Here is a 24,792-nt window from a genome sequence, read left to right on the forward strand (position 1 = left end):
CTTTTTGTTAACTGTTTAAAACAATCGTTATAAAACTCTGTACCCAGATCTGTTTGCAAATGTTTAGGCTTTCTTGTTGATTCGATAAATATACTTCTCATTGCATTCGTAACACTTTGTTTGGATTTGGACTTCAACGGTCTAACCCATACGTATTTTGAAAAAGCATCAATTACAACTAGAACATATTTATATCCTTTATTAAATGATGAATATTTTTGAAAATCCATAAGGTCAGCTTGCCATAAATCATCTATCCCTTTAATAATCGTATGTCGGCGGATGAAATTTCTTCTCGCTGCTTTGTGTAGCTCGTTGACTATATCTTGTTTACTCATTCTTGATAGATTTTGCTGCAATCATCCGATCGATTTCTTCTTTTGTGTAATAAAATGTAGATAAATTATTAGTAGTTAATTTTTCCAAATTATTAAGATACTTCTTAATATTACTTTGAATGGTTTTCAATTCATTTTTAAAATCTTGAACACATTTATCCACATACTCTTTATTTACAGCCTCATCATCTTTTCTAGGGGTTGGTAATCCTTTTAATCTCGATGATTTTAAATCAAAGTCGCCTGCATCTGACCTTACTAATGTGTCATCAGTAAGAATATTAGTAAACTCAGACAATCGTAAACGCTTATGAATGTGATGACCAAATTTATCTATATTCATTGCCGTCTGCTCGGCTTCTGTAGTGTAATAGTACTGCCAAACCCTCCTGTTGGGAGCTTTATATATTTTATATCTTTTATGATACCAGCTTCATGCAATTCCTCTATTATTGAATAAATTTCATTTTGTACTCCAGTGTTACCAGCTGCCCATGACCCAAATAGTAATTTTAACCTTTCCACTAATTCATTTGGATCATCCCAATAAACCAAATCAGTATCCTTCTTAACTTCTTTCAAAATATCGACACCTTCACCTCGTGGGAGACTTTCTACACTACTTGTGTGACTTCTAGAGAACTTAAACAAAGGTTTGATCACGTTCATATATTTAAATCCTTTGTTACTGTTTATTGGTTTTGATGCATCACAGTTTCGTTTGTGTGCATTGGTATCTATAAGTACTAATTTATAATTTTGTAAGTCCTCATTTGTAATCATTTTTAAATCTGGAGTTTTTTTGTACAATAATTCTTTTAAGCCAGGAGTTTTTTTTAGGCTACGGTTTCCAATTTTCAAAATGCGATCATCATCATGAACACGCGTATTGCCGAGCATCAGCTTTCCCTTTACATTTCTAATACCATAAGGTACATCACTCATCACTTCAGATGACACCGACCATGATAAAGATTCGTTATTGATACTCGGTGACGATTGAAGAGATTTAAATGAGTTTTCATGGACATCGTAATCCACCGAGGGCGATGTAGTAAGGGTTTTGTTAGATGTTTTGCAAACATCTATATTATCTAAATCGTCTTCATCATTGTCACGATCTTCATAATCTTCAGTAGAAGTATTTGATGCTTCACTTTCACTGTATTTAGCTCTTTTAGCTTCTGAATTTTGCTCCAATCCTTCATTTATAAGACGTTTTTCATCAGTTTGGTTTGTTAATAGTTTCAGCGGGTTAATGATAGGTTTAAATATTGTGTCCAAAGCCATATCATTTGAATTTTTTACATCTTTAATCATTTCTACTTTTCTTTTTACAGCTGCAGCAGATTTTACTATTTGTTCCTTTAAATTTCGTTCCATTATTAAGATTCCTGCTCTGTTTGACTTCTCTAATTAAACTGAGTGTTTGCTAACTTAACATCTATACTTATAAAAAGTTTAGTCCATTACTATGAATGTATCAAACTTCATTCGATAACAGCCTTTGTTTCGTTCACAGTCCTTATTGATGACCACATAACTGTAAGGTTTACTCCATACAGTTGAGCACATTTCACGAAACTGCGACCATGACATGTCAGACCCAACATGTTCATCGTAAACGTGTCTTAGATTTACATCATCTTGCTTAAACAATATAATAAGATTAGCATTATCTCTTACCAGTTGTTTAGGTATTTTAGTATAAGTTTGATTCATATAAAAACAATCAATGTTTTTATGCCGACCCATGGCGAAATAATCGCGTATATTGTTTTGATTTTCACAAGCAACATCGTCAAATATGATAATTGAGTCAGGCAATGCTTCGTGGGGCCTCAAAATTTCACTATTATGATTATACTTGTTATAAGATGTACCTGCAACCTTGTCCAATACTTTTTCTAAAAATACGTACTTAGGTTGGTATAAAGACTTAGAGTACACATACAGGTTACGAAAACGTGGTCCATCCTTATGTAACAATAAACTGATAACTAAATTGGTCTTCCCACAGTTCGATGGACCGCACACGATACTACGTATAGTATTTGGCAATAATTTCCCGTGACGCTTAGGCTTGTTCGATGCTTCAGGACAGACGCATTCCAATTTAAGTGATTCTTTTTGTTTCAGAAATTTCATAACAGAATTTTTAACTCGACTGTCGTGATCGGTGGATTTCAAAGAACTGATGACAATATACTCACACCGATGATTAAAAGATGTAGTTCGAAAAAGGTTCATATTCATCGTACATTACTGCAGGCATGGTTTACTTACGATCGTGTTATTGGGCGATCTATCGCACAGAGTGAGGTCGCGACTGCGACCGACCGAATGTGAGATAGAACGCCCAATAACATACTACTGCGGTAGGTGCCTGGATGCGGGCGGCGCAGGACCTGTCTTTGTGGAAAACCTTGGGGAATGCCTTTGTCCAGCGGTGGACGTCTTTCGGCTGAAACGAACGAGGGGTTATTTCAGGTTAACCCCACTTATAGTAAGTAATTTATGAAATACAAATACTTATAGCCTAAAGTTTAAGCGTTTACCATTATTCCAGTCCTAACTAAGCAAACTAAAACTATTTAATTTAGGGCTTAGTTTTAGGTATAATCGTTGGAACAATTTAACAAATAGTACGTGCTTCTAAAGCCCTTTTGAGCCAGTGCTCTTTTATTTATGGGATAGGTCAGGGTCACATTAGTTGGGAACGTGTGGCCTAGTCTGGACATGATTGATTTATAGTCAGGTTGAATGTAACGAAATAACTTTTAGAAATTGTATTATTATTTGAAAACTTTCGTCTGTGAAAAGCTGGAATTTCGTCATAGAGAAATGGGAGAAATACTGGGATTGAGTTTGTTTGTTTTATTTGTTTATGACGTGTCTAACCTGAAGCGGCGATTTTGTAGGTCAAACTGACTTTTTTATACACTAATATTGTATAAATGAAATATTTGATTGTTACTGTTACATTGTATTAAACATTGTACCTACTTGTTACATTGTACTGAATAGGCTCCAAAATTGGACCATAAGAATTCTACATTTATACAGGGTGTCCCGTAATGTAACGTCAAGCCGGAACTGGGTGTTGAGGCAAGTTATGCTGGTTATCAGAAAAATTAAAAAAAATAATCTATGTGGCATATTTTCAAAATAATAGGCATTTAAAAAAAATAAAAAAATTCTACTCCCGGTGACGGTCTTTTTACTCGTGTTGCCACAAATCTTCACTTTTTCCAAATTTTTTTTTTGTTATGTAACCCTGAATAATGCTTCTCTAAATTGTTATCAAAATTACAAAACCAGCTGCTCCAACTTGGATGAAAAAAATACATTATTCCCAAAAAAATTTTCAAAATAAAAATTTTGCCTAGTTTAAACTGACTGTACTGAAAAAAAAAAGTACTACGCGAGTGTGGCAAGTGACGTCATAATTTGGCGTATTTAGTAAGGATTCCAAAATGGTATAACACTTGGTAAATTTTTGCTGTAATTGTCGACAATTTTTGTTTTTTTGGAAATAGTCCCGTTTTTTACTTTATCTACCTTGGTTAAAAAATATTATTCTAATGTGCCCATAATTCAAGTTTCTGAGACTGACTACCGTACAGTCAGTCACAGAAACTTTTGTCACCATGATAGTAATTAGTAGTTGACATACTGTGACAAAAGTCACCCGTGCGCGCGCGCCTTTACTACCTGCTCTGCCTGCACTTGTACTTGGTTACAGGGATAATAAGGATATGAAGTTTCGGTTATGGATACGGTTACGGATATTAGAATAATATTATACCGGTTTCGGTTACGGTCAAGGATATGAAATCATTTCAGATTATCCGAAAGTTTCGGATAATTTCGGTTACGGAATTATTAGAATTTCAAAAATGTAGGTATAATTCAAATAGCAAGATGCTGCGTGACCCACATAGCTACTTTATGTACCAACTAAGACGACACCTATGTATGATAAAGGTAAAACAGGCTGGCATATTAGATGGTGCCAGGGAATGCCAGACAAGTTGGTAACAAATATTAAGATATAAGGTACAATTCCAAGACGTGCCGCAGACCGCAAACTGCAAAACTCTATGAAATCGGCAGCGCGGCATTGCAGCTGCGGCGTGTATACTGCAGATTTCATAGAGTTTTGCAGTTTGGAATTGTACCCTTAAGACTCCGCCTTTATCCGAAACTATCCGTAACTTTTGAATCAGTTTCGGTTACGGTTATGGATATTTTTTTATTTCGGATATCCGATAGTTTCGGTTACGGTTACGGATATCCATAACATCCCTGCTTGGTAAGATGGCCCTCTCCGTCCCGCTCATACCTATTAAAATGGCTTCTCCACCTCACTTAAGCCAGAAACTTGAATTTTGGGCACATTAGAATAATATTTTTTAACCAAGGTAGATAAATTAAAAAACGGGACTATTTCCAAAAAAACAAAAATTGTCGACAATTACAGCAAAAATTTACCAAGTGTTATACCATTTTGGAATCCTTACTAAATACGCCAAATTATGACGTCACTTGCCACACTCGCGTAGTACTTTTTTTTTTCAGTACAGTCAGTTTAAACTAGGCAAAATTTTTATTTTGAAAATTTTTTTGGGAATAATGTATTTTTTTCATCCAAGTTGGAGCAGCTGGTTTTGTAATTTTGATAACAATTTAGAGAAGCATTATTCAGGGTTACATAACAAAAAAAAAATTTGGAAAAAGTGAAGATTTGTGGCAACACGAGCAAAAGGACCGTCACCTGGAGTAGAATTTTTGGATTTTTTTTAAATGCCTATTATTTTTAAAATATGCCACATAGATTTTTTTTTATATTTTTCTGATAACCAGCACAACTTGCCTCAACACCCAGTTCCGGCTTGACGTTACATTACGGGACACCCTGTATATGTCACCGGAAAATAACAAGACTCGTAAGTTGATCAATTTTCTAGGTAGTTGATCAACTCTCGGAAAATAATAAACGGCATTTGAAATGTACTATTTAACGTATGTATTTCAGTAAGTTGATTAATTTACGGCGTCTTGCCGTTAAATCATCCGACAAAGGCAAGGTGTACGTTGATTGGTTAAAAGACTCACGTGCTTTTATACCGCTCCCCGCCACCCGGCCGCCGCCATTACAGGTTTAAACGTAAACAAATCTATCTAGTCCGTACTTGTTTTTCTTTATTTACAGTAGTAAAATTAGCAATTGTTGTTTTGTTTGGTAATCATTATTTCTTATTATAACGCATTATATCATTTTATTTACGATGAGTGAAATGGAGTCTGTAGTGGTAGAAGAAATAAACGAACAATCAGTGAGATACTAGTTTTGTCGATCGAGAACACTTTGATGCAGAGTTACAAAAGTACTACAGTGGGCTAAGTACATAAAAGAAAATATTAGATATTCGGACTGATTGTACCTACTGACTGATTAAACTGATTATACCTAATACTTATTATTAATATAACTTACAATATTAAAACTCTGAGCTCCAACATATTTTTTTAAACATTTTTCATTTATTTAACTATACAGGGTGTTAGGTAAATGGGTATATGAGCCGACACTAGCCCATGTTAACATATGCATATAAATGTTATGGTGAAGACAGAAAATTGATATCATCATTTTAAATATTTTAATTTTCATACAAATCTGATTTGAAACATTTTATTTTGTATGAACATTTAAAAAATTAAAATGATGATATTAAATTTCTGAATTCACCATACCATTTATATGCATATGTTAACATGGGCTAGTGTCAGCTCATATACCCATTTACCTAACACCCTGTATAGCATAGACGAACTTTAATATCCCTATCTCTAAAATATAAATATTAAAACAACATATCTAAGTGTTTGTAACTCTATGAATAAACAGTTGCTAAATGCTTATAATTAATGCTGTCGACCAATCAGAGAAAAGTGTATTAAGTGACGGATAATAGTGTACCGTCAAATAGTACACTGGGCAACGATTGGCCCATTTGTGGATGATTTCACTTGTTGCAATATAGTTAATTATTAAATTACGGCTAGGTACCGTAAGTTGACCAATTAGCTAAAATTCAATGCGTTAAATAGTACATTTCAACTGCCGTTTATTATTTTCCGAGAGTTGATCAACTACCTAGAAAATTGATCAACTTACGAGTCTTGTTATTTTCCGGTGACATATACATACAACCGTGATGGACTTAGACTAATTAAAATGAATGGATGATAAAGACATTCTGTGACATACCGAAAATAACGTAGGCGAAGACGCGCGCAAAATTCTAGTAGGTATTTGATAATCTGACAATCTCATTTCATCTACGAGCAAAATACCTACTATTGGCAGAAAACTGTTAATCTACAAAAATAAACCTTTTCCACTGACAAAGTTATGTATGTCTCTTTCTCGATTCTACATGAGAAGTTCTACAATATGATGTTGTAGGTACTGTAATAGTCAACATAAGTTCCCTGAAAATAATAGTAGTGAATATTATGAAGTTATAGTCAAGTATAAATTCATAGCGTCATCATCACTGAAGGTATCTCATACTTTAATATTGTTGTTTTAATACACACGTAATGCCTTTTCTGGGGACATAAAAATTCCTGCCCGGAGTAAATAACAAACGAGGTAGTTATCCACTGCATGCTAAAATAAAATCAGGCCATGTTACGGAAGAAAAAGATTCACAAAAGTCATAGAATAAGCTCTACTTAGGTTCATTTACCGTATTTATTAAATAAAACGGAAAACTCAGCGTGGGACGTCCATCTACAAGGTGGACTGACGACATCGTAAAGGTAGCAGGGAAGCGCTGGACGCAGGCCGCTACCAATCGATCAACGTGGAAAGCATTAAGGGAGGCCTATGTTCAGCAGTGGACGTCCTATGGCTGAAATGATGATGATGTTAAATAAAAAAAACATATCAATCGAATTGAGAACCTCCTCCTTTTGCTGAAGTCGGTTAAAATGACTGAGTATCAGTCTGATTTTATAAATATTTTAAACAATCCAATGATACATCATTTTGATGCCGTTATTCGCATACAAAATTCATTTTTTTTTTAATGTTGATTATTCGAAATCCAAAATTACATCAACTTATTAGAACTGACATGTCTAAAGGCTGTAAAAAGTAATTGTAATTACTATTGTCCAATATCCATCAACAAATAATAAAGTAGATACCATAAAAACTTTTGATTCAATATCAATCGCCTAGCTTTTGGTATATTACAGCCTCGCCTGGTCCGTTTCTATCGGCATTAAATACTTCGTGATTCCATTACTACCGTGCAAAAGCCCCATGAATTTGGAAGGAGCGTCCATATTTATTACTACAAGGTGTTTATTTAGATAGGCCACTGTTTTGTTTATAAAATGACCGTATTATACGAGGAGCTTGATTTATTGCACCCTTTGCCATGCATTGTTATATCTGCCTCTTTCATACATAAGCATGTGAGCGAGTTAGAATGATGATGTCGATTTTTTTCGTAGACTTTACAGTCTCTTTGGTCGATGAAAAAATCAATAGATACAATAAAAGTTTTGATTTTATCCTTATTATTATTCTAATAGGACATTAAGCAACTCGTCTTAAGAAAAATACACTGTGATAATAATATAAAGCGGAAAGATTCGATTCTTTGTTTGCATTGAATAGGCTCCAAAACTACTGAACCGGTTTGAGAAATTCTTTCATTATTTTAATTCTAAGTTATTATTTATGAAAAACAGACGATGCGAAGTTGAATGTTAATTTAAGAGAGTTAACAACCTCGTAGACTCGTAGATTCGTAACTCGTTATTAGTTTGTAGCAAGCAGGCTACGAAATGTTCGTAGCGACTACGCGCTACGGCGTAGCTTAAAACTCATAAAACTCATTTATTTCTGTAAATAGGCTTAAAAAAAGCACTTTTACACGTCCCAGTATTAACCCTACCACTGCTTCAGGACAACAAATGGGCCAGTGCTGAGAAGAAGCAGCGCAAGAAACTCAGTCACTATTGTCAGCCTCTTTTTCAAAGGTTTACAGGCTTTAAAATGTACAAAGTTATAAATATTTATGCGAGCTAGGCAGTAACGCATCCCAGCAGTAACATAGGTAATCATTGCGTTACTGATTGTCTTTGTATGCCCCACTTTACAATTCCCTACTGGAATACCTACAAGTGGGAAAAGAAGATTTCAGTAGAGTTGTTGAGAGAACTTTTTTTCTCTTAGACGGACGAAGTATATGTATAAATTGTAAAGATATAATTGTACAATTTGCAATATAATAGGTCAGATTGTGCCTAATTTGCTGGTTGTAGTATAAAACGGCTGTGAGCATTAAAATATATTTTTAGTCAAAACAAAAACCACACCAAAATAAAAATCTCATCTAAAATAATCTTTCATTTCACGCGTTTTAATTAGGTCGAGCAAACAAGCTGAAACAAGCCATTCAAATACTTCAAGGTTCCTGAGCGATGTAAACAGTCTGGCAATTATTGTTCCATATCAAATAGCAATCAGAATTCAATTTGTTTATAGCATTTTAGTGTAAGTAATTGTATTGTTTTTAACCGGCTACCAAAAAGGAGTAGTTTTTAATAAAATGTTAATTAACAATCAAAGCTTTTGAGATATTACCTATTTGTTTTTGTTAATGTGAGTGAGGTGGTAAAATCTGAAACTTTATCAAATTGTAGTGAAAATTGTGTTCAGTGTTGTATAAAATTTCAAAGCCTAATATGCACCACCTTAACTTATCGTAAGTATAACCATAGCCAGTGTTTTTGTATGGAGTTTGTTAACTGACTTTTGACGTTTGTTAAAGTTAGTGTATGTAAGATAGTGAAACCCAGCCTAACTATCAGAGATACTTGAAAAATTCACCTGAAAACATTATTTTAACCACCTTTGGTTACGATCCAATAAACTAATGCGTTCAAAATTTCAAGCCCTGAGGGGTTAATTCATAGAGGACAAAAATTATTTTTAAACTTAAACTAAACGGGTTAAACTTTTATATTTTTCAGCAGCGTACACATAAATAAGACGTTTCTCATTGGGTCGGGCTGTTAATATAAACATAAAATAATGCCAAGACCTTTCACACTTTAATAAGGTAGCAAAAGTAAATTATGAAACGGAATTGTTAAATATTTTTTCATCGTTCCGCTAATTTGTTGCCACTTTCAGAAGAACTAATAAAAAGGCGATCAAAGGTTCGAAGTTCGGAAAAATAAATGTCAGAAAGGTCTACAAATTAGATAACTAGGCTATTTTTTGTCGATCGCTCTTTCCGTTCGACAATTAAGATTTCAAACACCGTCTGTCTGTACTCGCCTTTGTTCCTTACGTTTTCTGAATTTTTAGGGCTGTGTAATTGAATAAAGTTTGATTAATTTCGGAATAGATTGGACCTGAGAGATAAAAATTATTCTTTAAGCATTAATGTGTCTCTTGAAAAGACTTATGTGCACATAAGATTCTTATCACCACTTGAGGACAAGTGTAAGTTCGTACTTTGATAAAAAAAGTCATAAGGTTTTTTCCATTCAAAAAGAGCGTTTACGTCTATAGTCTTTTTCACCTAAGATGATCCGTATGACGTTTCGAGTTTGAAAGATTTAGAGATGTCACATAACTAAACCATAGCGATTTATCTATCGATTTTTTTCGAAGAGTTAGTAAAACCTACTTTTAGAGAAATATTTTGTATAGGTGTTATTTAACAAAAAACATGTTTTTTTTATAACAAATATTATTGTAACAATTTTTTATTGATAATATTCAAATTTCATGGTTCGTGTTCAAAAAAACGATTCCTAAAAAGTACTGGTTCTGTTTCTTTAAATTAAAAACTATTAATTTATTTTCAATGCGTTTATTAAAGTCAATAATCGAAAAATATAGTTGATTTTTGTGATGTTTTTAATAACTAAGTATTCACTGCAATCGATTAATGAACCGCGGAAATAATCGATTTTATCATACAAGAAATACCCCAGCACTAAATCTATTCCGTTTCACACATTGCGTACATTAAATAAAAAATATTTTTACATCGTATTTAATTAAAATATAATCAATAGACTCAGATTTTACTATATATTTCAAGACAAGTAGTTAATTTATTTTTAACTTATTGCTAATAAAATACAAATATTTTTTCAAAAATATTCTGCATATGTAGTATGCGTAATATGGATAACCTTGAAGTGTCATACGGATCATCTTACGTGAATTATAAAAAAAATAAAACCGACTCCAATAAACATACACTAAAAAGTAGAAAAATAATCACTAATTACTTACTTATTAGGACGAATTAATATTTATGTATACCATGATTGATACTTTTGGAGTCGGTGCGAAGATTATGAAACGTGTGAAGTTTGCCTGCACCGACTCCAAAAGTATCAATCATGGTATACATAAATATTAATTCGTCCTAATAAATAAGTAATTAGTGATTATTTTTCTACTTTTTAGTGTATGTTTTTTGGAGTCGGTTTTATTTTTTTTATAAAAATTAACTTATTTCTTGCTTTTTAGTTAACTAATTATTACCTTGGTGTTACCACTGAAGGTAGGCAGTATATTCTTAATGTCAAGTGTAAAATAATATTCCCTACAAAATACAGGTTACCATATCGGCAACCTAAAAAGACCTTAAACCGTCAGCCCACCTTAAAAACATGAAAGAATACAACTGTTAGGCTATTTGTACCTATAATATTTAAAGAATTATCTCCAACTCCTAAACGTTAAGGAGTTGTACCTACCATGACCAGTTCATCGTGATGAGATGATGGCTATCTGATGCAAACACTTGAATAACTTTAGAAACTATACTTATCTATAAAATTAAAAGAATTATCCTCCAACTCCTAAGCATTAAGGAATTTTACTTTCTATCATCAGCTCATGAATTTGAGATGATGATTTCCATGAGCAAATACTTGAATAACTTAAGAAAATGTTTGAAAAACGATATACGTGCCTATAAAATTTGAGGGTTGCAGTCGATTTCCCTAGGTTCCCATCATCAGATCCTGACTTGGTGACAATGGGACCACCTCAGAAGTGTACTGTTACGGGGTGGGTCTAGAAGGTCTTTTTAAAAAAACACTAAAGTTACTACACTTGAAAAATTTAATTAACTAAGAAAGTAAATGACAAAAATTCCCCGAATAAATGTTGCGCGCGCGACGGTCCAAACCCAACTAATTATCAAGTAAATTTTATTGGCAAGGAAACGTAGGGCTTCTATTGTATTGACGTCAATGCAATAGAAGCTCTGTGTCATCAATTTTTATTTTTATATTTAGTAATGTAAATTCCGATATAACAACCCCCCCATTAAGATCTCTCATCACATCTTAAGAGATGAGAGATTAAGAATTATTTTGTTTGGACTGCCGTTTGCGAACATTGTAGCGATAGCACCGGACATTTTTATTTTAAAATTATTGGACCAGAAAATATTTAACGAGATAAATGTATATAAAAAAAAAAGATTTAATGTAATTTAGGATTAATGCCGGGTGCTATTTCTACTACTAAAATTATTAACAAAAAACTTAAAACTAACTTATTCTCTAACATGGGCGTGAAGTGCTGGCTGAGCTATTATGATATTCCTCCTCATCGGAGATGGAGTTGATCTAGGTTCGTGCTCGTCAGAGCCGGACGAATCTTCCACATCCCGAATGCTCTGTGTGGTTTTTACAGACTTTTTATTGTTACACTGGTTAAAGATTTGAATGCAACAACGTTGATTTCTATTACTTTTACAAAAGAGCCGTCTGTTTCTGTATATAATATAAATTAAGAAAATACCACTGATAAAATAGCTGACTGAAATGTAATGTATACCATAACGTTCGAGATGTGAAGGATTATCTAATTTGTTGAGGTCTTGCTCTAACGAGTCTAGGTGTAAACTGGCGTGTAGTAGCGAATCTAAGTTGTTCACATTCTCTAATTTGGAAAACGGCAATTTATTTAATGTTCTGTTATGTTTTGCTTTTTCGCAACAGTCATCTAAAATGATATTAAAATTGGAAATCGTGTTTGAGATGTTCTTAATAACTGTTTCACCTGTGGGGATGAATTGTAGAGTTTTATAAAAAGCTTTACAGTTTTTAGGGATAGTTAAAATACCAGTACCAAATAAAATTACGTTAGGATCGTCGGATTGACTGTCACAACTGATATGGCATTTGCCAGGTTCTGATTGCACGAATAGCCAGCGGTTGTTTGTTAGCTTATGAAACACGTCCACGGACCCATGTAGCAACTTAACATTACAATTATCGGGTAGCCTGTTAACAATCTCTGTGAGCAAAATTGTCTCACAGGTCGGGTTTGCAATTGTAGAATACACGTTCACTAATTCACACACATAGCACTTTTCACTAATCATTTTGCACTCACTTAAGTCTCTGATTTGAGAGTAAAACATATGATCACCTGTTATCGCAATATACGGCGTGTTTGGAGCGATGAGTACGAATGTATCGGGTTTCGAGATATCATATGGTGCTGGTAATGGGATAACATTATGAAGGTTGTATACTTGTGGTAAAACTAGAGGAATATTTACTATGATTATAATCTTATTTAAGTGATAAAAACAAATCAATTTAGAAATATCAATAAGTTCGTGAATGTTCTGTAGGGTCAAGGACACTGGGAGCTCAGAATGCTTTGGGAGGCTGTTCCTATGTTTATCTAATTCGCTATACAATTGATAAGGATTGAGTACAGTTGGATGCAGGACATTTAACTTGGCAAATAAAATAGCGTTGTTAACATCGTCAATGTCAAAAGATAATGTTAAAATTATAGACTCGAGTGAAGTTAACAGTGAATTTATCTGAGATTTAATCTCTAGTTTATCATTGCTGTTTGAGACGTTTTCTAAGATGTTGTGAATGACCTCCATGTTTTTCATAAGATGTTTTTCGTTTTCGTTTACTTTCGATATTGAGTTGTTAAAAGAGGAAATAGTTGATTTTATAACATGAATATTATCTTTCATGAGGTAAGCTAATTTTTTTTCGTCTGACTGTACATCGTTGATTGCCTGAGAGAATTTAACTGCATCTTCGGTGTCTAATGTGCCAAAAAATGTTTTGAGAAGTGATCCGCCGAAATCAATGAGACCTCTTTTTACACGCCCTTTGGGTTCATCATCTGAGAGTAAATAGGATACAGATGAGAATTTATTCACATTGTCAAGATGTTGATTTCGAAGTGCAGTGAGCGAGTTAGTACATTCAGAGTTAATCTTAGATGATGCAAAAGAATTACAGTATGCAGTGATTTTCTCAAATAAAACTTCTACTTTGTCAAGGTTAGGATTTATGTGCCCTATATCGAGATAAGTAACTACTTTCCAATAACTATTGATGAACTTGACATCTAACAGTTTATCGAAGTACAGCCCTGAGCTTGATACGATCGTGGTGACGTAATCGCATGTGACCGGCGGTTGTGCTGACCTGCAATAGAACATATGATATTGAGGTAGGTCTTGTGTGTTTACTAATCATTGTGACGTATGATCAGCTGCGAGTTTTATCTCGTCATAATGGTGACGCACGTGCTTTCGATTTACTAATACAGTAACGGTGTGGTTTCCGTTTATCTTTATGATTTTGAATGGACCCTTCCAAATAGCAGATAAGGCTTTGTTTTGCTTGTGATGACAACGAATGTAAACCATATCACCGGCATTATATGTTACAGGTTTAGTTTTAGAATCATAGTAAGTTTTGGATTTATCTTTTGAAGATTGGATGTTCTGAAGAGCCTTTTGGCGACAATAATAGAGTCTGTGGTTGAGAGCACGAATATAGTCAGTGTAGGTATTAGTATCAAGTACATCGATACTACTTGGGATATAGGGTTTATAACCAAATAGTAATTCTAAAGGGGAGAACCCAGTTGTACTATGCACGTTGGAGTTATAAGCTATCATCGCGCTTGGAATGTATAGGTCCCAAGTGTGTTGGTTTTCGCCTATGTAAGATCTTAAGTATTCCTTGAGAGTTGAATGACTTCTCTCAAGGGCTCCACAGGTTTGAGGATGATATGGGGATGCGAATATGTGTTTGATCCCGAACAGTTTCTCCAGTTGTTTAAATACTTCAGAACAGAAATTCGTGCCTTGATCAGTTACAACCATTTTAGGTATTCCTATATGTGAGATGTAATTAACAAATAGTTTGGCGGTTTCTTCAGCGGAACACGTTTGCATAGGATAGGCTTGCGAGTACTTGGTCAGGTCATCTTGGAGTGTAAGTATGAATTTATATTTGTATTCGTGTGTTTCAGGGAGCGGACCGACAAGGTCCAGGAATATTTTTTCATTAGGACGAGTAGCAGTGGAGGTTACTACCATTGGAGCTCGGTTAGTTTGTCTTAAGGGTTTATTAATTTGGCAGGAGCGGCAATTTTTGACATAATCTTCTATTTCTTGTCTCATGTTTTTCCACCAATATTGTGATTTGATCCTATCTAACATACGGGAGATACCGGGATGACCGGCTGAAAGGGAATCGTGGTTATCCCTAAGGATTTGTTTGACTTCGTCTGGTGTAGGGTATTTAATGGAATTGTGATAAATGTTTACTTTAATTCCTGTGTTGTGGAATAAGAAGGATATGATGTTATATATTTTAGTGAACGATAATTTATTAAATGGGTCGGCGAAGTCTGATATAGCAAACTCCTTTTCTTCCATGTACCAATATTTGATCATGTCTCTGTATTCACGGAGGACATTGAAGATGTCTTTATAAGTCATCTCGTCGTAGTGATTGATGCGTGTGAACAGATGAGTAAAAACGTGTTTATCATTAGATGTAGAATAGTAGGTATGTAGTTCACGTTCTATTGTGCGGATATCGGGTTCACTTGTAGACAGGTTTATAATATCTAGACAATAAGGAACTGACTCATCTAAGTCGATTGAAGTAGGATAAGCGATAAGCCGACACTTGGTTTTAAGTAAAGATTCGTTGTGTTCTTGTATCGCAGTATCAAAGGAAACACCTGATTGTTTAGTTATCTGTAAGAATTGTTCGTATGTCTCTGAAATTGAAGGTAAGTTATGTGACTCATCAGTGTCATTATTAGCGCTTTGGGTAGGATTGCATAACATAGACTCCGTCTCGTTATGTAATGTATTTATAGGAATCCGGGATAACGCGTCTGCGTTTGAATTTAACTTGCCTTGTTTGTAAACAATTTCATAGTCATATTCTTCTAATTTAAGGCGCCATCTGATGAGTCTGGATCCGGGATCTTTGACATTAAATAGCCAGACGAGGGGCCTATGATCGGTGATAATTTTGAATTTACGGCCGTATAAATAAGGCCGGAAAGTCCTTACTCCGAACAGGATGGCTAGGAGTTCCTTCTCTATTGTGGAATAATTACCTTCGGCTTTGTTTAATACGCGTGACGCGTATGCTATAGGCTTATCTTTTCCTATTTCGCCTTGCGATAGGATAGCGCCTACGGCGTAATTTGAGGCGTCAGTTGTTAGAAGGAAAGGTTGGCTGAAATCTGGGTATTGAAGTAAAGGTGCTGAAGTAAGTTTGTTTTTTAGGGTATTAAACGCTTGTTCTTGTTCATGAGACCATTGAAATACAGCATCCTTTTTTAGAAGTGAAGTCAAGGGTTTTGTAATCTTAGAACAGTTTTCTATGAAACGACGGTAGTATCCTACTAAGCCAAGGAAGGATTTGATGTCCTTGGGGTTTTTAGGAGTAGGGAATTGAGCAACGGCTTTTATTTTGTCTGGATTTGGGGATACACCTTTATCAGTTATAATGTGTCCGAGATAAGCGACTTCGCGTCGCATGAATTCACATTTATCTGGCTGCAATTTGAGGTTGAATTTACGGAGTCTGTCAAATACGAGGTTTAGTTTTTCTACGTGAGATTTAAGGTCATGAGAGTATAAAATACAGTCATCAAGATACACATAACAATGGAGACCTTGAAGACCAGTTAAGACTGTATTCATTAGCTTTTGGAAGGTGGATGGTGCATTTTTAAGCCCAAAAGGCATTCTGGTGAATTCATAATGCCTTGATGCGTCACCGTTTGTGATCACGGTGAAACCTGTTTTAGGAGCGTCTTCGGCCTTGAGTTTCAGTTGGTGGAATCCTGATGCTAAGTCAAGGGTAGTGAAATATTTGGAGTGTCCTAGTTGGTCAAGGATATCAGTGATCAAAGGAAGTGGGTATATTTCAGTGACAGTTGCGTCGTTGAGTTTACGATAGTCTATAACTATCCTCCATTTTTGTTTACCGGAGGCGTCTAATTTTTTGGGAACTACCCAGACCGGGGCGCTCCAAGGCGAAATTGAAGGTCGTATTATATTTTGGTCTAACATCTGTTTGATTTGGGTTTCAACTTCGTCTTTGTGGCATTCTGGAAAGCGGTAAGATTTAACGTGTATAGGAGCAGTATCTTTTGTGTTAATAGAATGTTCTATGGCGTTGGTACAGGAGAGTGATTCACCTTCTAGGTGGAAAATGTCAGTGTATTTTGAACAACACTCTAAGAGGATATTTTTTTCTTCATCGTTTAGATGAGAAGTTCTTATTTGGCTGAGGACTCTTTGATCTCTATCGAGAGATGAATGTTGTTGGATATTATGGGAGTGTTCAATCGGCAATAATGATTGATTATCAAACGGTTCTAAGTGCACGAAATGATCTCGGATAACGACTTCGGAATCTGAGGTGTTGAGTACTGAGATATTGATGCGGTTATTTGGCTTAACTTGTACAATACAATTAGCAAAGAAGACGTTATCTGAGATTTGGTGGTCAAGGATTAATCCTTCGGAAATGTTTAAGAGTTCTGATGAAGGATTCGAGAGTGGACATTCTATTATGGCCTCAGACCGTGGAGGTATGACATATGCAGGTTGGTTAAAATAAAACGGGAGAGAGTGACCTCGAACGATTAAGCAGTTTTGGGAGTACTGAACATCAGCATCTAATTCCTTTAGAAGATCGTTTCCTAGGATTCCATCGTATTTAAGATTAACATTTTCATCAATAACATGGAATTTGAATGTGAGAAGAGCGGGTTTACAGGAATTATTCGATTGACATTGAAATTGCAATTGTAAGGACCCTAAGGTTTCGCAGGACGAGTCGTTATTACTTAAGCCCTTAAGTATTATTTTTTCTGACAAAAGCGAAGGTTTAATGTCAAGATTGGTGAGTTTGAGGATGCTGACAGTCGAACCTGTATCAATCAAAAAGCAAAGAGGCTTTTGAGAGTATTCCGTTTTAAGGAAGATATGAGGTAACGATATTTTGTGTAAGGACGATTTAAGTTCGTGTACAGGCATCGTTGTACTAGGAGTTTGCCTGTCAGGGTTCAACAACTTAGGAGTTCCTGAAGGACTTAGGTCAAGTTTAGGTTTGTTAGGACTCGGCGATTTGGGGAATCCCGAAGGGGTCGACCGAGATTTATGTGCAGTAGGACTCAGTGATTTAGAAGATCCTAGGAGGGTCGACTGAGTTTCGTTTTTAATACTCAATGACTTTGAAAATCCCGAAGGGGTCGATTGGGTTTCTTTTTTGTTTATACCCAATGACTGAGAGGATCCCGAGGGGGTCGATTGAGATATAGTTTTAATTTTTGTGTTGACACAAGATGGTGAATTATTAGGTGAAGTCGTAGAAGCGCAATTTTGTGTAACAATTAATGATTGTTTAGTGCCGGAATGCTTAGATATCGGAATACGGTGGCACGAATTCGTAATCCGATCACTTAGTTTAAATCACCGTCAGAATCGCCGTCGTATTCGCATGGAATTTGATCCAGCGGCGTCGGTGACGACACTGACGAAGGCGGCTCATCATAGGCAATATGAACCGGTTTATTAAAATTACCTTGATTTTTGTTTTCGTTGAATTGTCGTTTCCGACATTGTGTAATATCGTGACCTTTGGTCTTACAATATTTGCAGAATATTGAAGTCGAACTCGAGTTTGAGTTTTGTTGGGAAGTAGAAGGTTGATTACCATTCGATTGGAATGGGACACGTGGGATAGCCCTTTTGGGGGCCCTACATTCGGCTTCGGAATGTCCGGGTTTCCCGCATGTCTTGCATTTAGGTTTAATGGATGTTTTAAAGAGGAGGTTTTGTATCTTTTCTTCCTCTAATGCAATATTAATTGCACTATTTACGGTCTTAGGATTCCTACACCTAACGTTATTACTAAGCCGTGGATGTAGGCCTAAAATGAATGTGTATAAAGCCAGATCTTCTGTCATGGCAATTCTACCTGACAAATCTTTTTTTAGCGTGTCAGAGTTATGAATTTCTGACTGGAGGTCAGTCAAGCAACTTTCTATTCTTAATGAAAATTCGGCAACGGTCTCATTTGACTGCTGCTTACAGGATTGTAAATCCAGCAGGAGGTGGCTGTAGTGCTTACGCTCACCGAAGTTTTGTTTTAAAAAGGTCTTTAAGGCTTCAAAATTGTCGAAAATTTTATTAGAGCAGGCTATTTGCGCTTTGCCCTCTAATTTAGCGATTATGTATTTAAACAGTAAGGTTTTTTGATTTGGTAATGCCAGGTCCAGAGCATTCTGGCAATTGGTTAAGAAAGCCGTGAGTGTTGCACGGTCACCCTTGTATGGGCTAATGAAGTTGCACAGGACTTGGATAGGGAATGGTTCTAGGGATAGGGTTTCAGAACTTGAGTTCATTTTAGAATCTAGTCCTCTTTCGGTCATTTTATGAGTCAATAACTTCGTAAGAAGAATAAAATTGGTAAGTAAATTAAAAATTATTGTGTAAAGAATAGAATGAGAGTAGATTTAGATAAAATGTAAGTACCAATGATAAATCGAATAAACAAAGATAACGAGATAGCGATAACAGTTGATAAAACGTTTCACTTACAGAATCAGCAGGATCACGAGCGGAAGGTGCATCGTTGACACAGGAACTACGAGACGTACAGGAACGGCGTAGCGAGGACTCGGAGTGGCACGGCAGGGCAGCGGCACACGACGAGGGAGTGAAGATTGCAGCGATGGGTAGCTCGGCAGGCCCACAGGACTTGATGACGGGGCGATTGGCCGGCTGGACCACTGGATGCAGCAATTTCGGGAAGGACGTCGCTCTTTCTTAGCGACGGTGATGGGTGGCCCACGCTCTTGGCGGGCGGTTAGACAGGGCGGCTTGGTGGCACGCCGATCGAAGATCGTCTTGGGCGGTTCGTCAGCAGGCTCCCACAGGAGGCTTACTGTCGTGACGATGTCTGAACCAAGACGGAATTTGTCGAAGCTGGATTGTTGTCGCTCCGGAGCTGGGTTGGCTGGAACTTGAAGTTTGATGCGCGACGCGTAACGGGATACCAGCGATATTAAAGTTTATTCACGTTTCGATGCTGGTATCCCACTTCTGACACCACTGTTACGGGGTGGGTCTAGAAGGTCTTTTTAAAAAAACACTAAAGTTACTACACTTGAAAAATTTAATTAACTAAGAAAGTAAATGACAAAAATTCCCCGAATAAATGTTGCGCGCGCGACGGTCCAAACCCAACTAATTATCAAGTAAATTTTATTGGCAAGGAAACGTAGGGCTTCTATTGTATTGACGTCAATGCAATAGAAGCTCTGTGTCATCAATTTTTATTTTTATATTTAGTAATGTAAATTCCGATATAACAGTACCCTATCGAACAAAAAAAGAATTTTAAAAATCGGTCCACAATTGACGGAGTAATCGGTGAACATACATAGAAAAAAAAAAAAAATATACATACAGTCGAACATATAACCTCCTCCTTTTTTGAAGTCGGTTAAAAAGACTATAGCGTGGCATGTCAAGTTTAGGTAATTTCAATGCTATTTTTATTCACACTTAAAAGATTGTGACTGTGTGCGTGTTCTCTTGCTCTATAGTCAAACCCAACTACTTTGATCCACCATCGTAAAAGTGTGCCAGGCTGTCGAGTGACAGCTCAAAATAACTATAAAATCTTCCAACACCGACTCCAACATTGTAAATCATGTTATGGTATAAATGAATCCTAATAAATAAATAAATCAGTAATTTAATTATCCAATAATGTATTTTTAAAAGTGTAAGTATACATGTACTGTTGGTGTACCTTTCTAAATAAATAAATAGAAAGTTATCAAAGCTTTTTACTACATATTTTTTGAATATATTTTGCTTTATGTTCACCTGAAAAAATTTAATTGTAATGGTGAAAGATTTCATCAATCATCTTTATCTTCTGTTGTTTTGTCACTTTTGCTATGTTGCAACTGTTGAAATTATTACGAATAATCTTTGTAACAAAATACCAGTTGTTAGCTACAGAAATAGAAAATGCTCAGCTTTACATACGAAACTGTATTCAGATCACATAAAAAGCACAAAAGGCAAAGCAACAGAATTATATCCAAAAAACAAGATATATCGAGAAACAAGATGGCTAACACCGTTGCTAGGCTGCAGTCCATAGACCATGGCCTAGCATCGGTGTTACCAGATCTGTCGCCAACACCAGTGGTGTCTAGTGTGTTTTATTTATTAGGAGGACAACCAAAAAGACAAACACAGTGCTTAGAACTAAGTATTGTCCTAATTAGAGGCTGCCACGGCATGCAATGCAGACGATTGCAAATTTAAAAACTAACAACTAACAGTGACTAGTTATTTGCTGCCGCTGTAAGGGATCTCAGCACAGTGCGCCTAAATTTCAGTAGCTCATAACAAAAAATGTCGACGTGACATGCTTTGCACAGTCTGTTGTACTCCCTGTTTGCCTAACCGTCATTTCAAAATTATACGTCAGTCTATGAGAAATCACAATTGTGTTTAAATAGCAACTATAGGCAGGGTGCAAACCGGGTGGAGGGAGTAGCCTAAACGATCAAAGCGCTCGCTGCGGCTAAAATTGACATTTTAGTCGCTGACTTGAGCTGTCAAATTCATATTGCAGTAAACATTTTATACTCGTTTTTAAGATAAAATACGGTTCTAGTAAGAAAGATGTGTTGTTGTGAATTGTAAACACCAAGAAGAAAAGTTTATCGATTTCCAAGACCGTGGTGGATATAAGAACAAAGAAAGAAATGATAATGATGATGGCACGACACCCCATTTTAGTCACCAGTAGGCTAATTTTCACTGAAAACAGCAAGTTTAATGTTATGCCTTAATTTTACTGACTACCATCGTTCAAAATTGACAAATATAGTAAAATAACACAAGATTTCTTACAAGAGTTACTTCTTGTTTGACAGCGGTGACAATATTGCCCATATAGCCCACCTGTACGTGGAGCTGTCGTCGCGCTCGGTCGCAATACATAATGTGTGTGTTAAAATCATTAAAAAAGTGTGTGTTACAAATAAACAATTTATCTATCTATCGATCCCACGCCTCTTGCCGATTGGTAGGGAGAGGTAAATTCCTACACACGATCCGGGGGCCGCTCGTTCGCTCAGGGTGGGCACTGTTGGAGCGTGTCAGTCTGCGGTGACTCTCGTGCCAAGACTGCAGTGGTGACTGACAACCATCTAACTAAAGACTCTCGGCCTATATCTACTGTGGAGGAATGGCCCAAAGCACCCATGGCCCGTTAGAACCTGGGTCGCCCTATGTGTCGCACCCACTCCTCTAATACAGGGACAAGCAGAACTGCCTCTGTGGTGGCAGGTGTGGACCTCTGGTCACCTCGCAACTGGCGTCTATTCTCGGTTGTCGCCACTGAGGATAAATAGGATAAATAATATGGATTGTCACCAGTGGCGACGTATAACACATACTTTCTAAATTGTAGCTACAGGCTTTCTCACCACGGATGACAAATGAAAAAATAATTTATTTTTTAATTTCATTTTACTTTACTTCATTCGGAAAACAAACAGTGTTAAGTAACTTATTAACTGTCTGAATATAAAGCTTAAAAACCAATTATATGTTTTCGCATACAATAACTGAGAGAATGTTTACTAATAAACTCAAATTATTTTATAATTCTTACGCTACAAATACATCCCAAATGTCACAAAGTCAAGTAAAATCAGATCAATACAAATATTATTATTGTTATTATAAATATGTTTTACAACGTCACCAATGGTGACTATCGGGATTATTTTTCCCATTTATCCTCAGTGAGATATAGTCAGTGTCCACAACCGGAAATAGACGGTCTGCGGATAGGTACCATGCGGTTTCCACGAACTACAGCAGTAGAATAGAATAGAAAGTATTTATTTGTCTCAAAACAGGTTTCATTTACAGATTTTCACAGATACAAAAAATCATAAGAGACAAAAAGGTCTATGACTCAGTGATTGCAGGAGACCCACAAACCCTGTTATTCTGCCATAGCCAAGATATACATAAGTAAATAAATATTAATTTATACTTAAAATTACAGTAGGATACTCCGTGGGCCATAGAATGCATGATGCAAAAGTATTCGGTGACTCGGTACGGCCGGGCTTCCGAAATTAGGCATCAACTGACTTAGTACGCCGGCGGTAGCCAAAAGTTTAGGGGTGAGAAGCTTCAAGTGGCCGTCAAATGACCACTGTCCAACTAACTACAACCCGAGGTACCGCAAAGATTTTCCGACTGGAATAGGTGTTCCCCCTACAACTGGGTCGGACCCTGCTGGCGGAGCATTCCTATTAACTATTCTGTAACCACCTATATTTATGGCAAATAAATTATCAGTATTATTCCTCTTTATAATATTAGTATACATACTTTAGCTCTTGCTGTTCCAAATTTTCGTCATTCGTTTTCGTTTCATCGCTAAAAATAACTTAGGTACTTTTATTTCTCATTACGTCTGAAATAGAATTTGTTGTCGCAAAATCTACCACCACGTGATCGCAAAATCTACCACCAAGATTTTGCGGATACACTATAAAAGTCCGGCTACGTGTCAAATATCAACGTACGCGTGACACATGTCAGCAGAGCACTGAGCGACGTGACCTCACTCTGGAACGCCTCGAGGCGGACTGAATTTGAACGATTCTTGCGCGGCGTTTTATAGTACTTTTGAAATACTCATAGAAAAAAAATTACAATGAATTATTTTAAATTTTAAAGTAAATATTTGAGATAAGATATTCTTCTATTATATTAAGCTATTTTTGTGTTGAATAAAGGAAGAATATTGGTGAAAAAATCACTTTGATTTTTGGGTATTTCACGTTCTTTTAATTTGTGATTTCTTATTGTAAAATGCTTAAATCTAAAAATTTTCTCAGATAACTATTTGCCCAAGGATCTATGCTATAGGATATAAATGTTTGTTAAATCGTTTTTACAGTATTTTTATACAAATTTCAGCTTGTAAACTGACGCTAAAGTGGAAATTTACAAAACCTGTGTGGACTTATCTTGATAGAATTCTTAAATACTAAACTAATCGCAAAATTTTCTCAATTAACTATTTGGACGACAAAATTGCCAAACTATTTATGCCTATAACATATTTGTAATATTACTGGTTAATGATTGTAACGAGTTGAAAAAGTACTGTTTTTGCGCCAAACGGCGTAAACGCTCTTAAAACCAGAATATCTCAAATATATAGTTGGCTTTTGCCTAGGCATAAACATAACTAAATTGGTTGCAAATGACATGTACTGTAATCTCTTAGGAGAATGTTCACTCGTTACAGTCACCCTGTATAGCAATAACAAGCAGAAATAATATCACGCGAGATAGGTAGGTTTATGCCGTGTTATCATAAAGCTGAGTATAATTCTAATGATTAATAATGCAGCTCATAATAATATACGTCATACTGCAGAGCACAAGTTTACTATAGTTGGTTTCATCCACGAAGACGCGCCCCACCATTCTTCCGCTAATGTTTGAGTTTTATCGGTACACGCTAAATTAACACACGCACTCTACAATAATGATGCTCGGATTGCTCGGATCAAATTCCCCGCACCCCGCGCTTCCCTCGACCAAAAATTGGTGGGGCGCGTCTTCATGAATGAACAATCTATTTGGGTCTCACCCCACCTCAGATCTCAGACCAATTGTGGTTCCAGTTCGTTCTAAGGTCAACCCACTGTCAGATCCTATCATGATGCTCAGATGCCCCTTACTAAAGTAATATTACCCCGGGTCAACTTGTAATGCCTTTCTAAGCACGGATATGCTTTAATTAAATGCATAAATATGGTTGGAATGTTTACCCATGCCCCGTACCGCGCTTAATCTGTTTAACTTTAGTAATCACAACTAAAGACACACGTACGTATTTCACTTTGTCTTATGCTTATATCATACTAGCGGCCGCCCGCGACTTCGTACGCGTGGATCCCGTTTTACCCCCTTCATCTTTCTTACGCGGTTTAGATTTTTTCATA

At 36.0% G+C, this 24,792-nt stretch overlaps 2 protein-coding genes across 2 annotated transcripts in view; both read right to left on the bottom strand.

The window, feature by feature from the left end:
- LOC135081620 (atrial natriuretic peptide receptor 1-like) overlaps positions 1–24,792 on the bottom strand; it is a 407,345-nt gene that overhangs the window by 303,470 nt on the left and 79,083 nt on the right. The window lies entirely within an intron of this gene.
- On the bottom strand, positions 11,506–19,775 carry LOC135081622 (uncharacterized). Its single transcript, XM_063976376.1, has 2 exons — positions 19,322–19,775; positions 11,506–13,877 (listed from the first exon to the last, which is right to left on the bottom strand). The coding sequence occupies exons 1-2, from the start codon at positions 19,351–19,353 to the stop codon at positions 11,963–11,965; spliced, it is 1,947 nt and encodes a 648-aa protein (XP_063832446.1). The 5' UTR covers positions 19,354–19,775; the 3' UTR covers positions 11,506–11,962.

The sequence above is a fragment of the Ostrinia nubilalis genome, chromosome 20, assembly GCF_963855985.1.
Source record: "Ostrinia nubilalis chromosome 20, ilOstNubi1.1, whole genome shotgun sequence".
NCBI lineage: Eukaryota > Metazoa > Arthropoda > Insecta > Lepidoptera > Crambidae > Ostrinia > Ostrinia nubilalis.

Bases quoted from the DNA above. Each gene is read 5' to 3' on its own strand.
- LOC135081622 (XM_063976376.1), bottom strand. From the start codon at position 19,353: ATGCACCTTCCGCTCGTGATCCTGCTGATTCT. The intron at 13,878-19,321 runs GTAAGTGAAACG...GTTCTATTGCAG, and splicing joins CTCGTGATCCTGCTGATTCT to GTCAGCACAACCGCCGGTCA.